This window comes from Leptonychotes weddellii, chromosome 1 (genome assembly GCF_054177405.1).
Source record: "Leptonychotes weddellii isolate Sample4059 chromosome 1, ASM5417740v2, whole genome shotgun sequence".
In the NCBI taxonomy this organism is placed as follows: domain Eukaryota; kingdom Metazoa; phylum Chordata; class Mammalia; order Carnivora; family Phocidae; genus Leptonychotes; species Leptonychotes weddellii.
The window spans coordinates 182,197,035-182,218,319 of NC_138369.1; the positions used below are offsets into that span (position 1 = coordinate 182,197,035).

The 21,285-nt window shown below is 48.5% G+C and overlaps 1 protein-coding gene across 8 annotated transcripts in view; it reads left to right on the top strand.

Moving 5' to 3' along the window:
* Positions 1–14,826, top strand: part of EVA1C (eva-1 homolog C) — a 72,327-nt gene extending 57,501 nt beyond the window's left edge. For 3 of the 8 annotated variants that reach the window (XM_081799311.1, XM_081799358.1, XM_081799323.1), the window contains 3 exons: positions 6,344–6,424; positions 7,804–7,893; positions 14,256–14,826. In XM_081799311.1, the coding sequence (XP_081655437.1) occupies positions 6,344–6,424; positions 7,804–7,893; positions 14,256–14,632 (548 nt within the window). In that variant the 3' untranslated portion in view covers positions 14,633–14,826. The remainder of the gene's footprint in view (positions 1–6,343; positions 6,425–7,803; positions 7,894–14,255) is intronic. The other 5 variants (XM_081799316.1, XM_081799329.1, XM_081799342.1 and 2 more) reach the window with 4 other exon arrangements.
* Positions 14,827–21,285: the final 6,459 nt, after the last annotated feature.

The following is a 21,285-nucleotide window of genomic DNA, read 5'->3' on the forward strand; positions in this document are numbered from 1 at the left end:
AAAAAAAAAAAAAGAATGAGGTGACAGCTCCTAGGGCTGGGGCTCTTCTTAGCGGAGAGAAGGTGGGCTCTCAGGGCCTGGAGGTCCTGCTTCAGTTCAAGCTTCTTCTCCCTCGTCCATTCATTCAGTGCGCTGTGGGCATGTGCTCTGTGTCAGGGTGGTGCCCGGTGCCAAGAATTGGGTGGTTTAAAAAAAGGGGGGCATGGTTCTTGTCCTTGGAATTATCAGTTGAGGGTGAGAGATGGCCACTAAACAAACGAGCAGGTAAACCCACCAGGTAAATCTGGGCAGCCCATGTGAAGTGCCGAGCAGGGGGGAGGCGCAGAGCTGGTGAGGTCAAGGTGTCATGAAATAGCTCCGGAGCAGCCAGGACCTGGTCTTGCAGGGTCCTCGGTGGAGGTGCCAGTGGAGGGCTTGCAGTGGGGCAGTCAGACCCCTGTGATGCCTGGACTCTTAAGAGACCAGTCTATGGGCTGTGGGGTGGGGAATGGGTTGCAGTGGACTGGGGGTGGGCGGCCAGTTGGAACAAGAGCGAGTAAAAAATCTGTGAAGGGTTTGGAAAGTGGGAAGATGTGAGAGACGCTGAGGACACATGCCTGGTGGAAAGATTGGGGGCCCAGAGGAGGCAGAGGGACGGGGTCAGCCTCAGATGGGCGTGAAGGATGTTTCCCTTGTCACAGCGGGACAGGAGGCTCTGAGAGTGGCTGGGGGGCTTTCTGTTCTGTCTCCGGGCCTCTGTCTTCTCTGAGTATGAGAGGAGGTCATCAGCTGTGAGGGTCGGGGAGGGAAGAGCGTTGGAGAAGAAGAGAGAAGGTATAAAGGAAGTGCTGCAGGGGGCGGGAGGCTAGCGCCAGAGTTCTCGGGGACACTGGTCTGCCCGCTGGTGTGGTTCCTTCCAGCGTGGCCAGCTCCTTGAGAGCAGACATGAGAAGAGGGGTCCTCCAGGCTCCCTGGTCAATGGTAAAGGAGGGAGAGAGTTGGGGTGCTCCCAAGCGAGTGATCACAGTGGTGGATAGAGGAATCCGAGCTGCAGACAGGAGGGTCTCCAGGAAGAAGGGAGAGTAGGAGGGTCCCTGGAGGGGTCTGGGTAAGGTTGAGAATGGCAGAGGGAGGCACTTGAGGGAGTCCAGTTGAGGCCAGAAGGCTGAGGTCAGAGAGGGGGCTTGCAACTTGGTTTTGGTTGTGGGGCTGTGGAGGAAATGGGACATTGATGGTGTCCTCCCGTCTCCCTAGGACGGTGCCCCCTTGTCCAGCAGTGTGGCCCCCAGGACTTATTCCAAAGGGAGGGGGTGCCTGGCACTGTGAGGCAAGTTCGTGCCCGTCTCCCCTCCCCCCACCACCCCAAGCAGACGTTTTCTAATCACCATCTATGTGGTTGGCATTTTAAAAATATACTCTCTTCCACCCCTGGCCAGATGGCTCTTCACTGTGCAGCCTGAATCATTAAAAAATGATTTGCAATGTCTGAATATTTTAAAGGTCACCGAATGGGAGTGCAGGGTTTTACATTTTTAAAAAATTTCTCCCAGCTGATGTGGAAGTTGATACGAAGACCGAGGATGTTAATTAATTTCTAACTAAGAATCCGTCTTAGTTAGTGCTCTTTGGATGTGAGTGAAGGAACCAATTTGAGCTGGTTTAAGCCAAAAGGGGGATGAGGCGGGTGGGTATCAGGCCACTGAAGCCAGGGCAGGGAAGCAAGGCCTCAGGGTAGGTAGCTCCAAGGTCACGGCAAACCTCTGTCATCTCTCTTCTCTGCTTCTCATGGCACTTCTGCTGCCTTATTCTCTCCTCGCCCTCAATCTCTCTCTCTCTCCTTCTGCACCCAGCCTCCCTGTGAGCCTGAGCTGGGTGACATAGGACCACCCCTATAGCCTCCATGATTTTTATGTCCTGTTTCTAACAATTATGGAGACTTGCAGTCTGACAATCTTAGTTCCAAATTTCTAACAGAAAGATATTTAATTGGCTGGGCTGGGGTCAGGTAGCCCCCCTCCCTGGATCAGCCCTGGCCAGAGACCATGTGACGTGATTATAAACATGGCTTCCTAGAGAGGGGCCCGGCCAAACCCCCAAGTCAAGATGCTCTTACATAAGAGGGTCAGGGAAGGTCCACCCCATAGATGTCTATTCCAATACCCTGCATCTAACTGCAGCGTCTGACCCAGATTTGCTGTTCCACCCAGCAATCTTGCTGTGCCCACCCAGGGGACAGGACACCCCATTCCATGGGGGTGGGGAGGGGAGAGGTGCGTTAGGGACAAGTACTGAACATCAAGCTCTGGGCCCTCATTTCTGTAGAAACAAAGGCCACCCATCTCCAATATGACCCAGGAGGCAGGGCAGGGATGCCTCAGCCATAGGGACTCTGATTGCACCTGTTGATAGGGGGTAGGGAAATTACAATGAGCAGTATGATCTCTGCTCTGGAGACTTGGGGGACAAGGAGGGCTTCCTGGGGGAGGTGGCATTAGAGGCAAGTAAGACCAGGTGTGTAGGAGTCAACAAAGTGAAGGTGGGAGGAGGGAAGGGCAACTGGAGTAGCACTGGAGGGACCTGGGGGATGGGAAGTTAAGCTAGGCTTTTACCCAAGGACGGGGAGCCCCTGACAAATGGTCTCAGGGGACCTAATCAATTTGCATTTTAAAAAGAACTCTCCTCCCTATTTTATAGAGCTTCATTTAATCCTGGCTCTCTCTTCCCCGCAGGGCTTAGGCTGGGCAGAGAATTTCTGCATCTCTGTGGAGCCCTGGGGCATGATTCAGGCTGTGGGCCCTTTGCTCTTCGAACTGTAGGCAGCACGTCTGGATAATGTCAGACCACTCAGCACAGAGCACATTGATGTATTCCAGTATTCTTCTTTAGTGCGTTGCTAAATGAGGTCCTCTGTGTGTTCCCTCCGAGTTTAAGCATTAGCCGCACTTCTTGGATATGCTGGATTTCAGACTTTCCTCCTCACAGGATAAGCCAGACCTGGAAAACTCAGCCTGCTCTCCCCCCTCACATCTGCAGGGAGGACTCTCCGTATCCATAGCCACTAGTACTCAAGAGTCACCAAGACAGAGGCATGGCCAGCATCCCCACCCTGATATGCCTGAAAGGTACAAGAAATGCATGGACCTCAGCCTAGGGCCTGAATAGCTCCTACCAGGAGATGGGGCAGGCAGGTGGGTGCCAGGATTTGGGGACAGGTGGGATGGCAGTACCAAGATTTAGGGACAAGGGGAATAGGTTCCAGGATTTGGGGGCAGTGGGGAAGGGGGGTACTAGGATTGGGGGCAGGAGGGAAGGGAGGTACCAGGATTGAGGGACAAGAGGGATGCAGTGCCAGGATTTGGGGACAGATGGTATAGGAGATGCTAGAATTGGGGACAGGAGGAATAGGGGGTGCAGGATTTGGGGAAAGGCAGGTTAAGGGTGTGCCAGGATTTAGAGGTGCTCATGCAGTCTAGGTTCCTACTGAGAAAGAGGGGAAGTTAAGTAGAAATACCGTGTTTGTCTCTGACATGAAGAATCTTTTTGGGCCCTAAGTGAGACTTCTTTCTTAAAGTCCGCACTGACCCAAGCTTGACACAGAAGATTTATTTGGAGGCGGTGGGGAGAAGTTGAGGTGGGGGCCCTGCCCAAATTTAGTGGATCATCTTCTCTGGTTTTACCTAAACAGACTCACAGGGACTGTCTGAGTGGAAATCACTTTGCCACCTTTATGATCCTTTAACCAGTTCCCAAAGGCTGAGCGTCCCATGGACAGCACAGGATCATGGAAAGGTCAAGGGCAATGTGCACAAGACCGCGTTGAGGTGCTACCTCTTCCCAGGTGAACGGTGCATCTCTAAGCCTCAGGTGTCCCATCTGCAGGAATGGGGACAATACACATCTTCACAGGGGCACCATGAACACCAAGATGCACTGTTTGAACGTGGGCCCGGGGTCCGACGTATTAAGAGCTCCATGAATAATGGTTTGCTGGTGGTTTTACAAACGTATCTAAAATGGAGAGAGGCAGGTTTGAAGGGTGATGGTATGTAAATCACACCCCAGCGCCATCTTCATGCTGGAAACAAGGAGATGCAAGAATCCGACAGGTGCATCAACACCTGTTCTGTTCAAGTTCCTAAAAATTCTCCCACTAGCAGGGCCATTTTCATGTAGTAAATGGGCAAGTTTCCTGACAGAAGCCTGTATCACACACGGCAGTTTAAGGTCTTATAAGGACCTGGGTATTCTGCAAAGTTCATCCAGACTGTCTTTCCTCTCTGAGCTCTTCTTCTTTCCCAAACTGTAAAGCCTCTGGCATTTACAGTGAGCCCCCCGACTCAGGCTGTATCTTGACAACAAGCCAAGAGACAGATGTCCAAGACGTGCCACTCCTGGCAGGGAGGACTTACTCCTGCCAAGGAATCAGGGGCATCCTTCCCAGGGTGCAGCATGACCAAGAGGCTTTTCATCAGAAAGCATTTTGTGGCAACACGGTTCAGCTCTCTGGGGCGCTGCTCTGCTCTCAGAATCAGTGGTGTGCCCGCCATCAGCCAAGGGGCATTCCTCAGGGTCCCTGGACAGCACTGCCTCCTGTCATTGTCACCTTACAGCCCCGGATGTGACTCTCACTGCCGATGGGCATGAAGGCGCCAGGGTGTCCCGCGTGAGGAAAATGTACAATTGAGGAATGCTCTCTGGTTGTCGGTCCCAGGACATCCCTAAAAGAATTTAGTTAAGCGCTTTGAGAAAGGAAATGAGGTTTTCTTGCTGCTGAAGATGTCATACCAGCTCTTTTTTTTTTTTTTAGATTTTATTTATTTATTTGACAGAGAGAGACAGAGTGAGAGAGGGAACACAAGCAGGGGGAGTGGAGAGGGAGAAGCAGGCTTCCCGCTGAGCAGGGAGCCCGATGTGGGGCTCGATCCCAGGACCCTGGGATCATGACCTGAGCCGAAGACAGACGCTTAACGACTGAGCCACCCAGGCGCCCCTTACCAGCTCTTTAAAGAAAAAAATCAGTGCAGTTGAACTTGCACAGTTTATGTTGGGTCATTTCTGTTTCCTGTTGCCACTTCTCCCAGATACCAGCTGAGCTAGAGAACAAACAAAAATAAGCAATATTCTGCAGCAAAAATATTTGGTTTCCTCTCTCTTCTCCTGGCTAGCTGCGGTATGCTTGGCCTTCAGAATTCTTGCTTGGCCCTCTGCATGCTACCATCCTGTCTGCTTTCCTCGGGGCATCTTGAGATAGGATGATTTATTCTTAGGGTCAGTTCAGCAGAATCTCTAATTACCTCCGAACACAGTCTGTTACAGTGCTCTCCTCTCATTTTTCTATTGCATTTAAAATGCCCTTAGAGCATCATTCTTTCATCCTTGCATGCAGTCTTAGAATTCTCTTCAGGCTCATTAAGGAAGTGAGGACTCAGAGCTGTGGGTGAAAAGCAGAGTTGGGCCAGGAAAGGAGGTCTGTAGTGGATTCTGAGTCAATTACAGTCATTTTGTTTCACTACATCTCAAGGGCTTCATGTTCAGAGTTACAGTGTTGTTGTTGTTGTTTTAAATTTTTTTAGAGAGAGAGAAAGAGGGCATGATTGGTGGGAAGAGCAGAGACGGAAAGAATCTCAAGCAGACTCTGCGCTGAGCTCAGAGCCCAATGCGGGGCTCGATCTCATGACCCCGAGATCATGACCTGAGCTGAAACCAAGAGTCACTCAACCAACTGAGCCACCCAAGTGCCCCCAGAGTTAACAGTGTTATTGAGGTGTGATTTACATGCTCTAAGATTCACCCATTTTAAGCAAAAACAATTCAATGAGTTCTAGTAAATTTACAGAGCTAGCTACACGATGATCACCGTACTCCAATTTTGAAACATGTCCATGATCCCCAAAGTTCTCTGACACCCATGTGCAGTCAGTCCCCATTTCCACCCCTGATTCTTGGTAAGCACTACAGAACTTACTTTCTGTCTCTGTGCATTCACCTATTCTGGATATTTCATATTAATGGAATCATACCATGTGTGGTCTTTTTTGTCTGGCTGCTTTCACTGAGCATCATGATTTTGAGGCTCACCCATGTTGTAGCAGGTGCTAGGACTTTGTTTTTTGTTATTGCTAAATATTCTGTTGGGTAGATATACCATAGCTTGTTTACTTGTTCTCCAAAATTTTACCTTTCTGGGACATTTGATGGTCACATAGTTACCATTCGCCTATGTGTGTGAGTGTATCTGATAAGCAGAGTGGGTGATTTATGTACTGATTTGAAAGTGGATTTTTTTGGTATCTTCTCCACATTGCAGTGAAAAAATTATATTAAATGTACAAAGTTTTTAAAGTATTTCTTTTCTGGTTTTTAGTTCCCAAGAACATACTCACAGCGATTGATCCAGCCGTTGCTAATCTAAAACCTTCTTTGAAGCAGAAAGATGGTGAATATGGTAATTTTTATGGCTTACTACCAGCATTTCTCTTTAAGTAAAGGTAAACAGCCCCATGTGACCATAGTTGGGTGCACATTGGTTGGAATGAAAGGGGGATGTCAGGAGGTGAGCTGGAGTTACCAGCTCTGATAATGGCAGCGCTATTGCGATGGATTGCATATGGTGGCCAACATTTTGTTTTGTTTTTCAAATTATAAGTGGAATAAGTTCTCCTTCCATTCCCCTCTTATTTCTTAAATGAAATATCACTTGGAAAAAGAGATCTGCTCGGAAACAAATTTGGGGTTCCTGAATTCTATAATGAGCTTGTTGGAAAGATGACCCCACCAGGAACCTGGGGGGGCCAGACCCAGGCTGGACTTGAGGGCCTCCAAACACATGCCACCTCTGCCCTTGGGCTTTCACTGGGCTGTTGTGAGTAGGAGGGGGATGAACATTTTGGTTTTCTTATCAAATCAGACCCTTGGGGCTCCTGATGGAAACTGCAAAGTTTCTGTAGAGCATCTAAGATACTACACTTTGTGTGTGTTCAAAGTTTGTTTTGTATTACTTTTATTACATTTGTGAGGTCTTTTGCCCCTAGGTATAAAAATAAAGTATGCTTGACGTGGAAAACAGGAAAGCAGCAAGAAATAGAACTCGACCCTAGTCTCAAAGCTCAGAGATTACTATTGTTAATGTTCTGTTCTTCTGGTTCCCCCAGACCTGCTCTCTGCCAGGCTCTGCATCTCCCAGCCCCACTGCTGTTTCTAACAGGGCTCCCCACTGGACTCCATGCATATCCTGGTCCCCCAGCTGTAGAGGCCAAGAGCTCTGTGCCACCCTTCTTTTGACCTGTCTCACATCCCATGGGGTCCCCAGAGCTCTCAGGCTACCCATCAGGAGCTCCCTAAGCTCTTTCACAGCAATGTAACCAGGCATCTAAAACCAGACCTGCCCTGTACTTTGTTGGCATTTCCAAAAAAGTAGCCCCACACAATCTCCCTCCATAATCTCCCTCCCTTCTTATCTATGGTCAACAGCGCAGACAGCAGCTCTGTGATTAGGTAAGCCATTATTAAGCCTCCCAGAGGCATGATGAATGATATTGCCTTTTGGATGGGAAAATCCATTTGTTCCCTTCTGTAGTGGGGTGGATGAGTGGCACCTGAAGTTGGAACCAGCACATTTTAGAATTTCTAAATCCCTCTTATCACTTAATATTTTCAGAGACTATTTACTAAACGCTCTTCCTGGCTTAGTCTTCTGTAATTCAGTCAGAGGCCCATTGATTTGATTTCTATGACATTTTATTTATTATGGCAGTCCTGGGTTGGGAGCAGAAGTCATACCATGAATAGCTGTGATTAATCGGTTTTGCATCTTTTATGAAACAGGTATAGACTTTGACCCAAGCAAACCGAGGGTTCTAAGGAAAGACGGAGTTATTGTTAGCAACTCTCTGGCAGCATTTGCTTACATTAGAGGTAGGTCAATAAATTGAAGCTTCCTAGAATGCTAACGGCTTTACTGAAGTCTCACTAACAGATGCGATATTTAATTACAACACTCAGCTGAAGAAAAGACTTTAAGTTTGCCTCATCACCTTCAGTCTTGCTAAGATCTGGAAACAGAGTCTTGGACTCAGGTACAGTTCCAGCCAGGCTACCCACAAGAGAACCGCACGGGGAGGAGGCAAACAGATAAAGTCACACCATTCAGGAGTTGGGCTCCGTGAGTATTTTCCACTTTGAAAAGTAGGAACCCGAGGAATGCGCATTCCCCAGCTCTAAAATTTGGGAAGGGCAGAGGATTATTGAATCCCACCCTTGGCTGGAAGAAAATTGAGTTAAAGGATCACTTAGTAAACAAAACGGGTCATGCCCTTTGAAGGCAGAGTCCCTTCCTGAGTCACCTGTGTTACTTCTCACAGTTGCCAAGTTGTCCCTGATAATCTTCCCCTCAAGGATCAGTCAGACTCCCTACCTGGCAGAGCCAAAACTCTCATCAGTGAGGGGATGGAACCTGCCATCTTTCCTCACCTTCTGTCTGCTCATCTTAGCGTCCACCATATTCTGAAATGTCGACTCTGCAAGTTTTGGCAATGCCTGCCTGACTCTGTTCAGGGAGGCCAAATCTCTGAGGCCTTGCTAAAATTCATGTTAATATACTGCATTACAGCATTACTGTTCAAGGCCTGCCGGGGCTCGGGCTCTTTCAAGTAAGCCTTTCTCAGAGGAAAATAAAGGCGGAAGGGAACAGCCCAACATAGGAGATACGAAGGACAGTCTTGGAAATCCTCTACTGTTCCATCGTCTTCCTGCATCCATAGTTCTCCTGAGTGTCTGTTGTGTGGTTGTTGGTTTTCTCTGAGAATCTTCTCTCTTCAAACCACCCTCCCACTTCCACTTCTTGCAGTTCCTAAAACATTTATGAGGTCTTTCCCTCCCTTATGTAGAAAAGTAGAATGTGCTTGAAGTGGAAAACACAGGAAAGCACCAAGAAATAGAACTCTCCCCTAGTCTCAAAGCTTAAACATAACTATTGTTAATGTTCTCTTCTTCTGGATCCCCCATACCTGCTCTCTGCCAGGCTCTGCATCTTCCAGCCCCACTGTTGTTTATAACAGGGCTCCCCCCGGACCCCATGAATATCCTGGTCCCCCAGCAGTGGAGGCCCGAGAGCTCTGTGCCACCCTTGTCAGAGTTAAGAGATGTAAGGATTTTTATTGTCAAAAATATCCCCGTATTTTCAAAGTCCCTGGAGAGCTTCCTGGAGAAAAGACATCATGAAAATCCTTCAGGGAGTAAGGATTAATCGGAAGCAATGACAACTTTGCTCACTGAGCTGTGGCCATGCTGGGCCTTGTCAGTTCCTCCCGACAACTGGGTTGGTCAGCTCCGGCTGCCATGACAAGACACTGTAATCTGGCAGCTTCAACAGCAGAAATTCATTCTCATAGTTCTGGAGGCTGGAAGTACAAGGTACTGGCAGAATCAGTTTCTGGTAAGAATGCTCTTCTTGGCTTATAGACGGCTGCCTTCTCGCATGAGATGTGGGGGCGGGTGGGGGGGGTGAGAGAGATTGAAAGAGGAAGGGAGAGAGAGAGAGAGGAAGAGAGAAGGAGGGAGGGAGGGAGGAAAAGAGAGTAAGAGAAGGAGAGAGAAAGAGAATGCTCTCTGTCATCCCTTCTTATAAAGACACGGATCCTGTTGGATCAGGGCCCCACCCTTAATGATCTCATTTAACCTTAATTACCCCCTTATAGGTCCTACCGCCAAATACCTTGGGGGTTAAGGCTTCAACACACGAATTTGTGGGGACACAATTCAGTCCATAGCAAAGACCCTGAGTGAGAGGACTCTGATCCCCCATTCTGCACACAGGGAAGCTTAGGGTCAGAGGAGTTGAGTCATTTGCCTGAGGCCACAGTGTGGACATCAGCTGGGCCATGATCAGACTCAACAGATATTAGACCTCTGCTCTGGTTTCTCTGAGCAAGAAGGATGCTCTTCAGGATTTTGAAGGATGGATGTTATCTGAGTTACTCCCCTCCATCCTTGTCTATCCTTCTGCACACTCATTATTCCCAGAAATCATACAAGGGATTTATTCATTAGCACCCATCTCTCTGCTGAACATTAAGCATCTTAAGGGCAGATGTTTGTTCTCTTATTGTCATGCACCAGGGTCCAGGATGGGCTGGCACAGGATATATGCCCAGTTAGTACTTAACAAATGAGCAGACGATGAATCTTCATGTGGTGTCGTGAGCTGTCCTGCACCTTATTAGCACCCCGTATTTGCTCTTTATAGGCAGTCAATTTTAAAGAAATGTGAGGACAGAGGGCACATTCTGCATGGAGCACTGGGTGTTATGCACAAACAATGAATCATGGAACACTTCATCTAAAACTAATGATGTAATGTATGGGGATTAACATAAGAATAAAAAATAAAAAAATAAAAAAAATAAAAAAAAAGAAATGTGAGGACATTGTGGCCTTTATTTGGTTTTATTGAGGGTTGTTTAGGCACATCCATCCCCAAAAGGCACAGGGAGGAGGTCTGTCTGAAGGAGAAGCCAGCAGCAGGAGCAGCTGGAGCTGAGAGTGAGCAGGGCAACTTCTGGAAAACTCCACTCCACACTGAGTAGATTGGGTGAATCCAAAAGGACATTTCCCCAGGTCAGGCTGCAAGTGGCTTTGACACGCTGGCACAGTCACATACACACGGGGACAAGTAGACCAGAAACCAAAACCAAAGGGCTTGTCCTGGGATGTTGGAACACAGAGGCTAGTGGAACAGATGTGAGGCTATCCAGGGGTCCCCGATGAACCACTTCTCTTTCGGCCATTTAAGTCATCGATGAACCTGTCCCCAGCAGTGAGGCATCGTTTTAGGCATGTTTGGACTTTACTCTTATCCTAACCGTGTAGACCTTGATCATTCTAGAATCTAGATCATGGGTTTGAAGAAGCCCCTAGAAAAATTCTGAAATTAGAGAAACAGAAAGGGGTGTGTGTGTGTGTGTGTGTGTGTGTGTGTGTGTGTGTGTGTGTATTGTGTGTATTGCTTTTAGGAAGGCAATTTATTAGCTGGCGTAGCCACTGGACTCCAGCAGACTGTGCCTAAGGAGCTTTATTTGGACAATTAGTGTTTCGCTGACATCTGCTTGCTGTATGTGTTTATTCCACATCTGCCCGCAGGAACGCCTTTGGTGTCCTAGTATTTCTGTCACTTGCCTCTACTTCTGTCTTCAGGCCTCTGGGAGAGCTTGCTGTGGACTGCCCGGGTGCACAGGGTACCTGGGGTAACTAGGGTAGCTGGGGTCACGGGTCAGAAAGCAGAGCTTCTCCTGAGCTGCGCAGGCATCGTTGTTTTCTACGAAAGGAATTCTAGGCGACCAGACAAACCCACATTGAAATGGAAGTATAATAACACATTCCAAAGTCAGAGTTACATGATCCCCTGTCAGGGAGGACGATTGGAAATCAGCACCGCCTTGTCACATAGGTGTAGATTCCGATGTGTTCCCACGGTCTCTAATCTTTGGTTCCGTGACAGAAAGTTATTATCACGGCTGTCAGACCAGGGCCCAGTCTCCCCCTTTGTGCTTTCACCCGACAGTAGCAGGGCCCCAGGTGGTGGAACCCTGGCCCCGGCCTCTCGGTGTCTTATTTGGACACAGTAAGCTGGAGCTGGAGCTTGGGTTGGCTCCAGACCAAAGATCTAAGGGTCAAGGGGCCTCAAAGGCCACAGGCCACCACTGTGAGATTCCTGCGGGCTTATGACGGCTGATGAAATGAAAGTCATTCACGTAAGCCCGTGACGAGCCAGCCGAGGCTGGACTGAGAACAATCGCATAGTGTGCAGATTCTGTTTTTTTTTTTAAGATTTTATTTGTTTGTTAGAGAGAGAGAGAGCACAAGCAGGGGGAGCAGCAGAGGGAGAGGGAGAAGCAGGCTCTCCCTGAACAGAGAGCCCGATGCGAGACTCGATCCCAGGACCCTGAGATCATGACCTGAGCCGAAGGCAGACACTTAACCGACTGAGCCACCCAGGTGCCCCATGTGCAGATTCTGTTTAACTGCATGGAGACTAATGCCTTTATCTTTCCGGAGTACATACTAGGAAAGCAGTCAGGAAAGCCTAAAGTGGTCCAATTGATTCTGGAAGACAAATGATGCGCCCTCAATGTAAAGCGGGGGGCTGTGGAGAGAGCCTGGGCCGAAGCTCAGGGTCCCAGCCACACAGCGGCTTTGGACAAGTGACACAGCTGCCTCAGGAGGGTTCAGGCCCCTCACCTCCATCTAACTAACACCTGGTGATTCTGTGACCTCAAACTAGTCAGTTCAGATGACTAGGAAGACTTGCTCCAATGGGCTTCGCCATGAATTGCCATGTCCTCCATCTTTGATCACTGGATCTCGGTGGTGTAGACGTGGCCTAGAGAGCCATCACTTGGCAGGAGGCACACCTGGGCCAGGAGGCACCTAGCATCTGATACCTGAGAAGCTCTCCATGCAATAGAACCCAGACCCTTACCTCCCAGGAGCAGAGGGAGAGGAAGAAAACTAAGATTGTGGAATCCCCACCCACAGGGCACCAAGCCTCGGGCTTTAGATCCACAACCCCTTCTCCTGTGCACTTAGCAGGTGTTTGTGTAATCCCTGCTCTGCACTGGGTGCTGGGGGTTTGGTGAAGAACCAGACCATTGGGCCCCTGCCCTCGTGGAGCTTGCATTCTACAGGGTGAGAAAGGACAAAATGTGCTCAGCGGTTTAGTGACATTCAAGATGCTATGAGACCTAATGACAGGGGACCTGGCCCAACCTGGGGCTGGGAGAATAGAGGTCTAGACGAAGGAGAAAGAAAGAACATTCCAGCAGAAGGAACAGCACGTGCAAAAGTGCCAGGGTGTGAGGCCCCATGAGGAATGGAGAGAGGCTGGTGTGGCCGGAAAACAGAAATTGAGGGATGAATGAATGAGTGTTTGGAGTTTACCTTGGGGAGGGTAGCAGGGGCTGGGTCCTAGCAAGCTTCGTAGACTAGGGTCAGGTTCCAGTTCTGGCTAAGCTGAAAGAGGCCAGCTGTCCTCAGGCAGTGGCTTCCCTTACTGGCTCAGTTTGAGCCTCTGTATCAGGGGTCAGCTAACTGTGGCTCTTGGGCCAGTTTTGTAAATCAAGTTTTATTAGAACACAGCACACCTGTATGTCCGGGGCTGCTTTTGTGCTAAAAGGCAGAGTTGAAGAGTTGCAACACATACTGTATGGCCCACAAAGCCTAAGATACTTACTATCTGGCCCTTTACAGAGAAAGTCTGCCAACTCCTGTTTTATATTTTGAGGGAGTTTGCTGGATCATTATTTCCCAAAGAGGGAGTCCTAACCCCTCAGAGGGTACATAACTAAAAAATGGAGAGAGTAATAGTCCTTTCTGTTCAGGGTTAATGTAAGGATTAAACCTATGAAAGGTTTAGACCAGGGGTGCCTGGGTGGCTCAGTCGGTGAAGCGTCTGCCTTTGACTCAGGTCATGATCCCAGGGTCCCGGGATCGAGTCCCGCATCAGGCTCCTTGCTCAGCAGGGAAACCGCTTCTCCCTCTGCCTGCCCCTCCCCCTGCTTGTGCTCTCTCTCTCACAAATAAATAAATAAAATCTTAAAAAAAAAAGATTTAGACCAGAATATGTAGTACAAATTAGCATCATTTCTATTTATATTATCATTATCATACAATCATTTGGATGTCAGAAAAGCTACCAGAACTTTTATTTATATTTATTTTTTAATCTAAAGAAATAAAGCTTTGTTAACATCTACTGTTATTAGTACTTACATTCATATGTATATATATATATACTTTATATATAAGTTAATTTTTCATAATTTACTCCTAATAGCTAACAGTTTATTGAGCATTTACTATGTGTCAGCGAATGTTCCATGAGTGTCACAGGAACTAACTGTATATACCAGGAAGGTGCTGTTAGCCCCATTTTACAGGTGGGGAAACTGGAGCACAGAGGGGTTATGTAACTTGCCAAAAATCACACAGCCAATGAGTAGGAGATCAGAGTTTGCACTCAGGAGATCCAGCTTCTGAGTCCCCCTGCTATGTGTCCTCTCATGTACATACCTGTGTTGACTATATATGCTCAAAACCTTTTTTTTTTTTTCTTACCCAATGAGAGTACAGGATCAGTTAGGTGAGGATGGTCCCAAAGATGCTGTCCAGGACTGGCATTCTGCATTAGCTGCCAGTTTGAGCAGACAGCTGTTTCTGGGGGACTTTGGATTGGCGAAGATTGACAGCTCTTCCCGGCTCCTGACTTGTCTTTTCGCCCACAGCCCACCCCGAGAGAGCCGCACTGCTGTTCGTGTCCAGTGTCTGCATTGGTCTGGCACTCACATTGTGCGCCTTGGTCATCCGAGTGTCCTGCACCAAGGACTTCAGGGAGCTGCAGCTGACGAGGGAGCACCTGGTGCCAGAAAGTGCCAAGGCTGAGGAAGATAGCGAGGATGAAGAGGGGGAGGAGGACTCCTCTGACTCTGATTTTCCGGGAGAACAGTCTGGGTTTTGTAGGACTTCGTATCCTGTCTACAGTTCCATAGAGGCTGCAGAGCTGGCAGAAAGGATTGAGCGCAGGGAGCAAATCATCCAGGAAATATGGATGAACAGTGGTTTGGACACTTCACTCCCAAGAAATATGGGCCAGTTCTACTGAGAAAGAGATGCGTCTTTGTGCGATCACACTTTCTGAAGAGGGAAGGATCCAAAATGCCCCTCCAGTTCTGTTTCACTTGTACCTTCTATGAAGGAGTATTTGTCAGGTCATCCAATACTGGTGAAGCCAGAAGCTATTAAAGGGACATTTCAAACTGTTTACAGCACATTTCAAAATAAATTAGGAGGGAAGTCTTTGTTTTCTGTATTTATTTAAATTCATAACATAAGAGTGCACATTTACTGAGTGCTTATAATGCCACGAGCTTCTCTAGCTGCTTTTCATGTATTAAGTCATTTAATCCCCACAACCACTTCATGACATAGTGCTATGATCCCCATTTTACAGATGATTAAACAGGAGGTCCCCTACAAACATAAAAAAATTGAACTGATATACAGGACGGCAAGCTTGAATCCATCCACTATGTGTTCACTGGCGGTGGATTTTAATCACTAACACTACTTGTTTAGAACAGGGGTCAGCAAATTTTTTCTTTAAGGGCAAGATAATATTTTAGGCATTGTGGTTCATGCCATGACTACTCAACTCTGCATTGTAGCTCACAGGTAGCCATCCATAGCTAATCCATCATAAATGAATGTAGCTGTGTTTCAATAAAGCTTTATTTATAGACACTGGAATTTTGAATTTGATTTCATTTTCACATGTCACATATTATTCTTTGTTTTTTTTATCAATCACTTTAAAATACAAAAACCTTTCTTAGCTCACAAAAACAGGGAGCAGGCATTTGCCTGATTTTGTAAACAAAGTATGGTCCACAAGGCCTAAAATATTTACTCTCTTGCCCTTTAGAGAAAAAGTTTTCCAACTCCCGATTTAGAATTTAAAGCTGCAGAGCTTTTAGTGGTAAAAGTGATCAACTAGATAACCCAGCAATCCTTTGATCCAGTGGAGTTACCTTTCAAACCATTGCAAGGGAGAAGAAAAAAAAAAGGTAAGGAAACAGATTCCTAATGGGAGATCTGGTGAGGGGTTCCTTTGGACAGCTCCCCTGGTGGAAAGGAGGCTTATAGCTGTGGAGTAGAATAAGATATTTTTTTCTTTCTAGTCCCAGTGGGACTCAGAGTATAAAAATGATGGTGTTATATCCATCTCATATGTCCGCTATGAACGAGCTCTCTGCCTTATCTTCCTTCTCCCGAAGGTCCCATCTCTAAATACCATCCCATTAGGCATTAGGATTTGACATACGAGTTTTGGGAGGAAACATTGAGTCTACAGCAGAGTTGAAATTCCCATAATGTAAAATTAACCATTTTAAAGTGCACCAACCACTGGCATTTGGCACATTCACGATGTTGTGCAACGACCAACTCTAGTTCCAAAACAGTTTCAGCACCAGAAAATAAAACCCGAAGGCGTCACTCCTTGTCCTTCCCTCCCTCTAGCCCCCCAGCCATCTGCCTTTTGTTGGGATTTACCTATTCTGGAAAGTTCATCTAAATGGAATCACATAATATGTAGCCTTTTGTGACTGGCTTCTTTCACTTAGCACCATGTCTTCAAGGTTTGCCTATGTTGTAGGTGTATCAGGGCTCCATGCTTTAATGGCGGAATGATATTCCATTGTATGAAGAGACCACATTCTGTTCATTCATTCGTCTGGTGGTGGACATCTGGGTTGTTTCCACTCTTGGCTACTGTGGCTATGCTACTATAAACATCTGTGTGCCGAATTTTAACAGCAGTGAGACTGCACACCAATTGACGACCAGAGACTTGTTGAGAAATCCTATGGTTTCCACTCAACAGAGGGAAGGGAGGGGGAAGATGAGTCAGAGTGACATCCCCTCTTTTACCCCCTACTTCTGCTGATTTCAAAATGAGCTTCCCTTACACTCACCCCCAAGAACGTGGGAGGGTAGGGTTTTGGTCAAGAGAGGTATCCTATGCACAGGCTGGGATGATTTGAACAGAGACTGAAATTCCTCGGGATTTCCAGGTAACTGAGTCCTCTGTAATATAGGGTCCTAGGAGAGGTTGATGGGGCTGGGAATGACATGTCTTAAATCTGTCATTAGAGAGAAATCTCTTCTAGGTCATGGGGGAGAATGAAATGAACACACAGCCTCATTGTCTAACTTTTTCATGAGGATTTTGTTCTGATCAAAGAGAACCCTTGTGCTTTCATTTCCCTGAGCCCAGCAAGGAGCACTTTGGTATTATCCCAGCTCTTGGAGCAGCCTGTCCCCGTTGTCTCCATATCCAGCTTTGAAGCAGCATATGTTCTCTTGCTCCCTGAACATAAATACTGTCCATCTGATGACCGTCTTCTTGGGGCTGTAGAGAACATGGCCACTGATGGTTTTCACTTTACCAGTTGGAGAAAGAGCTTTGCCCACATGGACCTCAGTCATAAAGCTTGTGTTGAATGTCACAGTGGGTTTTCCCTTATCTGAGTCTTCTTCCCCAACTCCCAGCCCCCACACACGTGCACACTCTTCCCAGGACCCCCGAGGAGGCACTGGAGGACAGGCCCGCCAAGGCAAGGCCCAGTCTTTGGCCTGTGCAAATGTAGTGAGCTATTTATTTGCATTTTCTGAGCCTCACGGAAGAATGCCACGTTCTTCTCAGGGACAGAGCCTGAAGGATCCTGCTGAGAATGTGTTTGGATGGGCACCGAGCCCAGGGGGGAAGAGGACCAAACCAGATTTGGATGAAGGGTTGCTGATGGAGCGTGGTGGCTGGAGGAAGCTCCAGATTGCAAGTCCACCCAGGGAGTGTGGGGCACACACGGCTTTGTGCATCTCTGGGCAACAGACATCCCTCTGTTCTCAAGCTGTGAGGTCCCGGAAGTCCCATGACAAGAAGCCAGCCCTCTGCGGGAGGTTTGCACATGTCACTACCTCAGTTACTTGCTGCGAACACCGACTCTCCAGACATGAGCTGACAGTTGGAAAATTCGGCCCTTCTGGATTCAGGGAGCTTGTTAGTGGGGCTGCTGGTATTTTGTAGATGCTGAGCATTCGGGGCCACTTTGGGGAGAAGCAGCACACACCCTGGCCCCAAGCAAGCACTGGGAAGCCCTGAAATCTGTCCCACGGCTGAGCCCACAAATGTGCAGTGCACGACACCGTGCCCCACCCAGATCCCTACACCAGGTGGCATCCACCCCAGCGGCTTGAGGGTGGCTGCAGACGGCCCACAGCCACCCTTTCCTGCAGAGAATCAGCCCTCACATTTTTGTCTTAGTCCACTCAGACTGCTATAACAAAATGCCAGAGATGGGCAGCTTAGAAACAACAGAAATGTCTTTCTCACAGTGCTGGAGGCTGGAGGTCCAGGCTCTGGGTGCCAGTGTGGTTGGGTGAGGGCACCCTTCCTGGCTCACAGCCAGCACCTTCTCACCCGGTGGAAGGCACAGGGGAGCACTCTGGAGCCTCTTTCATAAGGGCATGAATCCCATTTACGAGAGCTCTATCCTCAAGGCCTAATCACCACTCAAAGTCCTCATCTCCCAATTCTACCATATCTGGGGGTTAGGATTTCCGCATATGAATTTGGGGCAGGGGGACACAATCATTCTGAATGGAGTGATTTCTTTCAAGAATTTCTCCTGAGAGCACTCCTTCAACAAATCATTCATGCAAGAATCTCCATCTCAGGAAACTGACCCGCCGTCCAGGGGGGCACTCTGAGGACCTGGGGGCATGTGCGGCTCCTATCGGCCCACACCGCGGGCATGATGTCACCCGCAGCCTCAGTGGGAGCCAGACCCAAAGGACCATCAGGGACCCTTCCCCCAGTCAGGTGGTGCCAGGAAAAGAGCCAGCCTGGTATCTGGTAAGTCTTGGAAGGAGATGCCCATGGGAGCTCCCTCTCACTCTGCCCCTGGCCTTCTCTGTGGGTCTCCAGAGACCAGCTCCAGGTTACCTGGGGAACCAAGGCCTGAGGCTGAGTCCTCCCTGGCAGGTGGGGGAGTGGAGTGAGTGCTCCTTTCCACTCTCTCCCCGGGGCTGGAGCCAGTCCCCCCTACCCGCAGCCCATACTTCCTAGTGGGGACTCCTGGAAAGCACCACTGCCCTGAAGCTTTCACCCCGCTCCCTGCCCCCACCTGGACACTGAAACACAGAGGCCAACCATAGTGGGCATGGCTCTGTCCCAGACTCAGTGGTCCCCTCCTGCCCTCTTGCCTCCCAGCTTCTACTCAGACTTGGTCCTAGTTTGATCTCAGGGTGACCTATCTGTGCCTCAGTTTCTTCATCCAAAAAATGGGCATAATAACAATACCTCCTTCCTAGTGGTGTTGAGGGTGACTGTGCTTCACATCCAGGAAGAACAACAGAAAAGGTAAGTTTTTATCATCAATTATTCTTCCTCCTGAGTGGCAGCATCCAGGATGGCCAAGGCGTGTCACTTAGCACTTAGGGGATCTGACAGAATTCAAGGGCAAAGTAAGAACAAGCTGCTGAGGGAGAGGACCAGGCAGCCCCCTTCAGCCCTGCTACCGAGAAGACTTTGTAGAGGAAGAAAAACAGTCTGCAGGACTCGGAGGAAAGTGTTCAGGCCAGACCTTCCTTGGATTCTTTGGCCAAGTCCACGGTGGAGGCTCCCACGCATGGACTTAAAAGGCCATGCCCAGTTCTGGCAGGGTAGTTATGAACCTGGAACTATGGTCATTTGGTTTTAAGAAGCTCATTGTAAGCCTGACCACCAGTGCAGAGTTGGCCAAACTCCATCCCAAGACTGGACGGTAGTCCGGGAGATTAAATCCTAAATAAATACTCCAACTAAATGCCTTGTCAACTGGAAGCCATACTGGTCTATAGTTGGAAATAAGGCAAGAAAGAGCCATGATAACATCAACCACATAAGGGAGAATTCAGGAAGCCAGCTAATAACCGGAGGTCACCACAACCTTTTTAGGAATTTCAAATCACCAGACACCTCCTCTGGGGGGGGGGTGCCATGCTGGCTCCCCGGGGAATGAATGAGCCAGTATCAAATCGCAGATGTGGACCCTCCAAGGCAGTACTGTCCAGTATGGAGCCACTGGCCACATGTGGTTACCTAAATTAAATTTGAATCAGTTGATGAAATATAAAAGTCAGCTTTTCAGTCACACCAGTCACATTGTCAAGTGCTCAGGAGCCATGTGGCCCATGGCTACTGTCTTGGACAGCATGGATGGTTCTGTCTGGTGATGTTGAGCTAGCAGATCATTCAGACACAAAGACACAAGCCCAACTCACTTCAGTGAATGGAGCGGGTATTTCCCTGGGCCTCACCGACCAGGGGTGTCATCAGATCAAAATCCCAAGCGCAGACATATGGGACCCGGGGACCACCTACCCGACCTCTGCTCACCTTCTGGGAGATGCCCCCTATGTCCCTGGGCTCCAGTCCTGAGGCCTCTGTCGCCCTGGTGTGCCTTGATGCATGAGCCCACAGCTGGAGCTCCAGCCCAACCTTTGTGAGTTCCCACCCACTACAGAGCCATGGCTTCAGGAGCCCTGGCCACCTCCCCTCACTTATCCTGTGAGAGCTGCTGCCACCAGCACTTCCTTTGGGCACCATGTCTGCTACTAATTCCCCTTCCTTTGTCCCTTGGGAAGAATGGGGCTTACCTAGCAGAGCTGCCAGACTCCCCCAATCCAGCGACCTATCAGCATTCCCCAGGAACAGGCCAGAGAAATGTCAGGCCAGGCCTTTCACACCTGGGAGCCCTGTCCCCACTCCCCAGACATCCCTGCTGGGTTACCACAACCATGCCCCCTCCCCTCCCTCCTCGTCCTCTTCCTTCAGTATCTCACACCTCCACTGAGCCCAGGAGCAGAGAGAGCTCTTTCTTTTATCCTTTGGACGCCCTGGCTTCACAAGACAGGGTGTAAAAATGACAGTAAATGGTCAAAGCAGGTGGCATGGGAGCAAAGAGAGGATGATGGAGGCTCTCAGCCTGGTCCTCAAGGAATGAGTAGAATTTTGAAAGGTGAATCAAGGTGGGGAGGTGCAGAGATGAGCAGCAGTGATAGGCCAGGAGGTGGGAGCCAGAAGGGCATGTTTGGGAATGGGGAACAGCCAGAGGGGGGCAGGGCTATGGGAAAACAGGCTAATGGTGCAGGACACCAGGGGGTGGGTCTGTGCTCCACACCACAGGACTTGTTTGACACCTGGTGGTAAGGATGGCATCACCTTCTTTGGGCAGCCTCCTTTTACCTCCCAGAGCAGGTAAGGGACTCGCCTATTCAGCCTACCCTCTGCCAGAAGGGCCTGGCCTCAAACCTTGGCCTTTTGACTTGGAATTGTAATTGCTCCTGATTTTACTGATCACTATATTACTCGTAATATCTTGGAAAATACCAAATGACAGCTTAATTCTCTTGGAGAAATGAAAATCAACACACTTAGAAAGCATGGAGCACTGGGTGTTATACGAAAACAATGAACTGTGGATCACTGTGGATCAAAAACTAATGATGTACTGTATGGTAACTAACATAACATAATAAAATAAAATTAAAAAAAAAAAAGAAAGCCAGTTTAGTGACTGATTCACGTGGGTGCTTTAAGATGTAATTAATATCATCCTGGGCCTGACAAATTATTCTAGCAGAGCCCCTCTTCGAAAGGTTCCCAATCTTTGCCTGAAGACCGCTCACGGCCTAATTGCATTTCAGAGTGGTCCA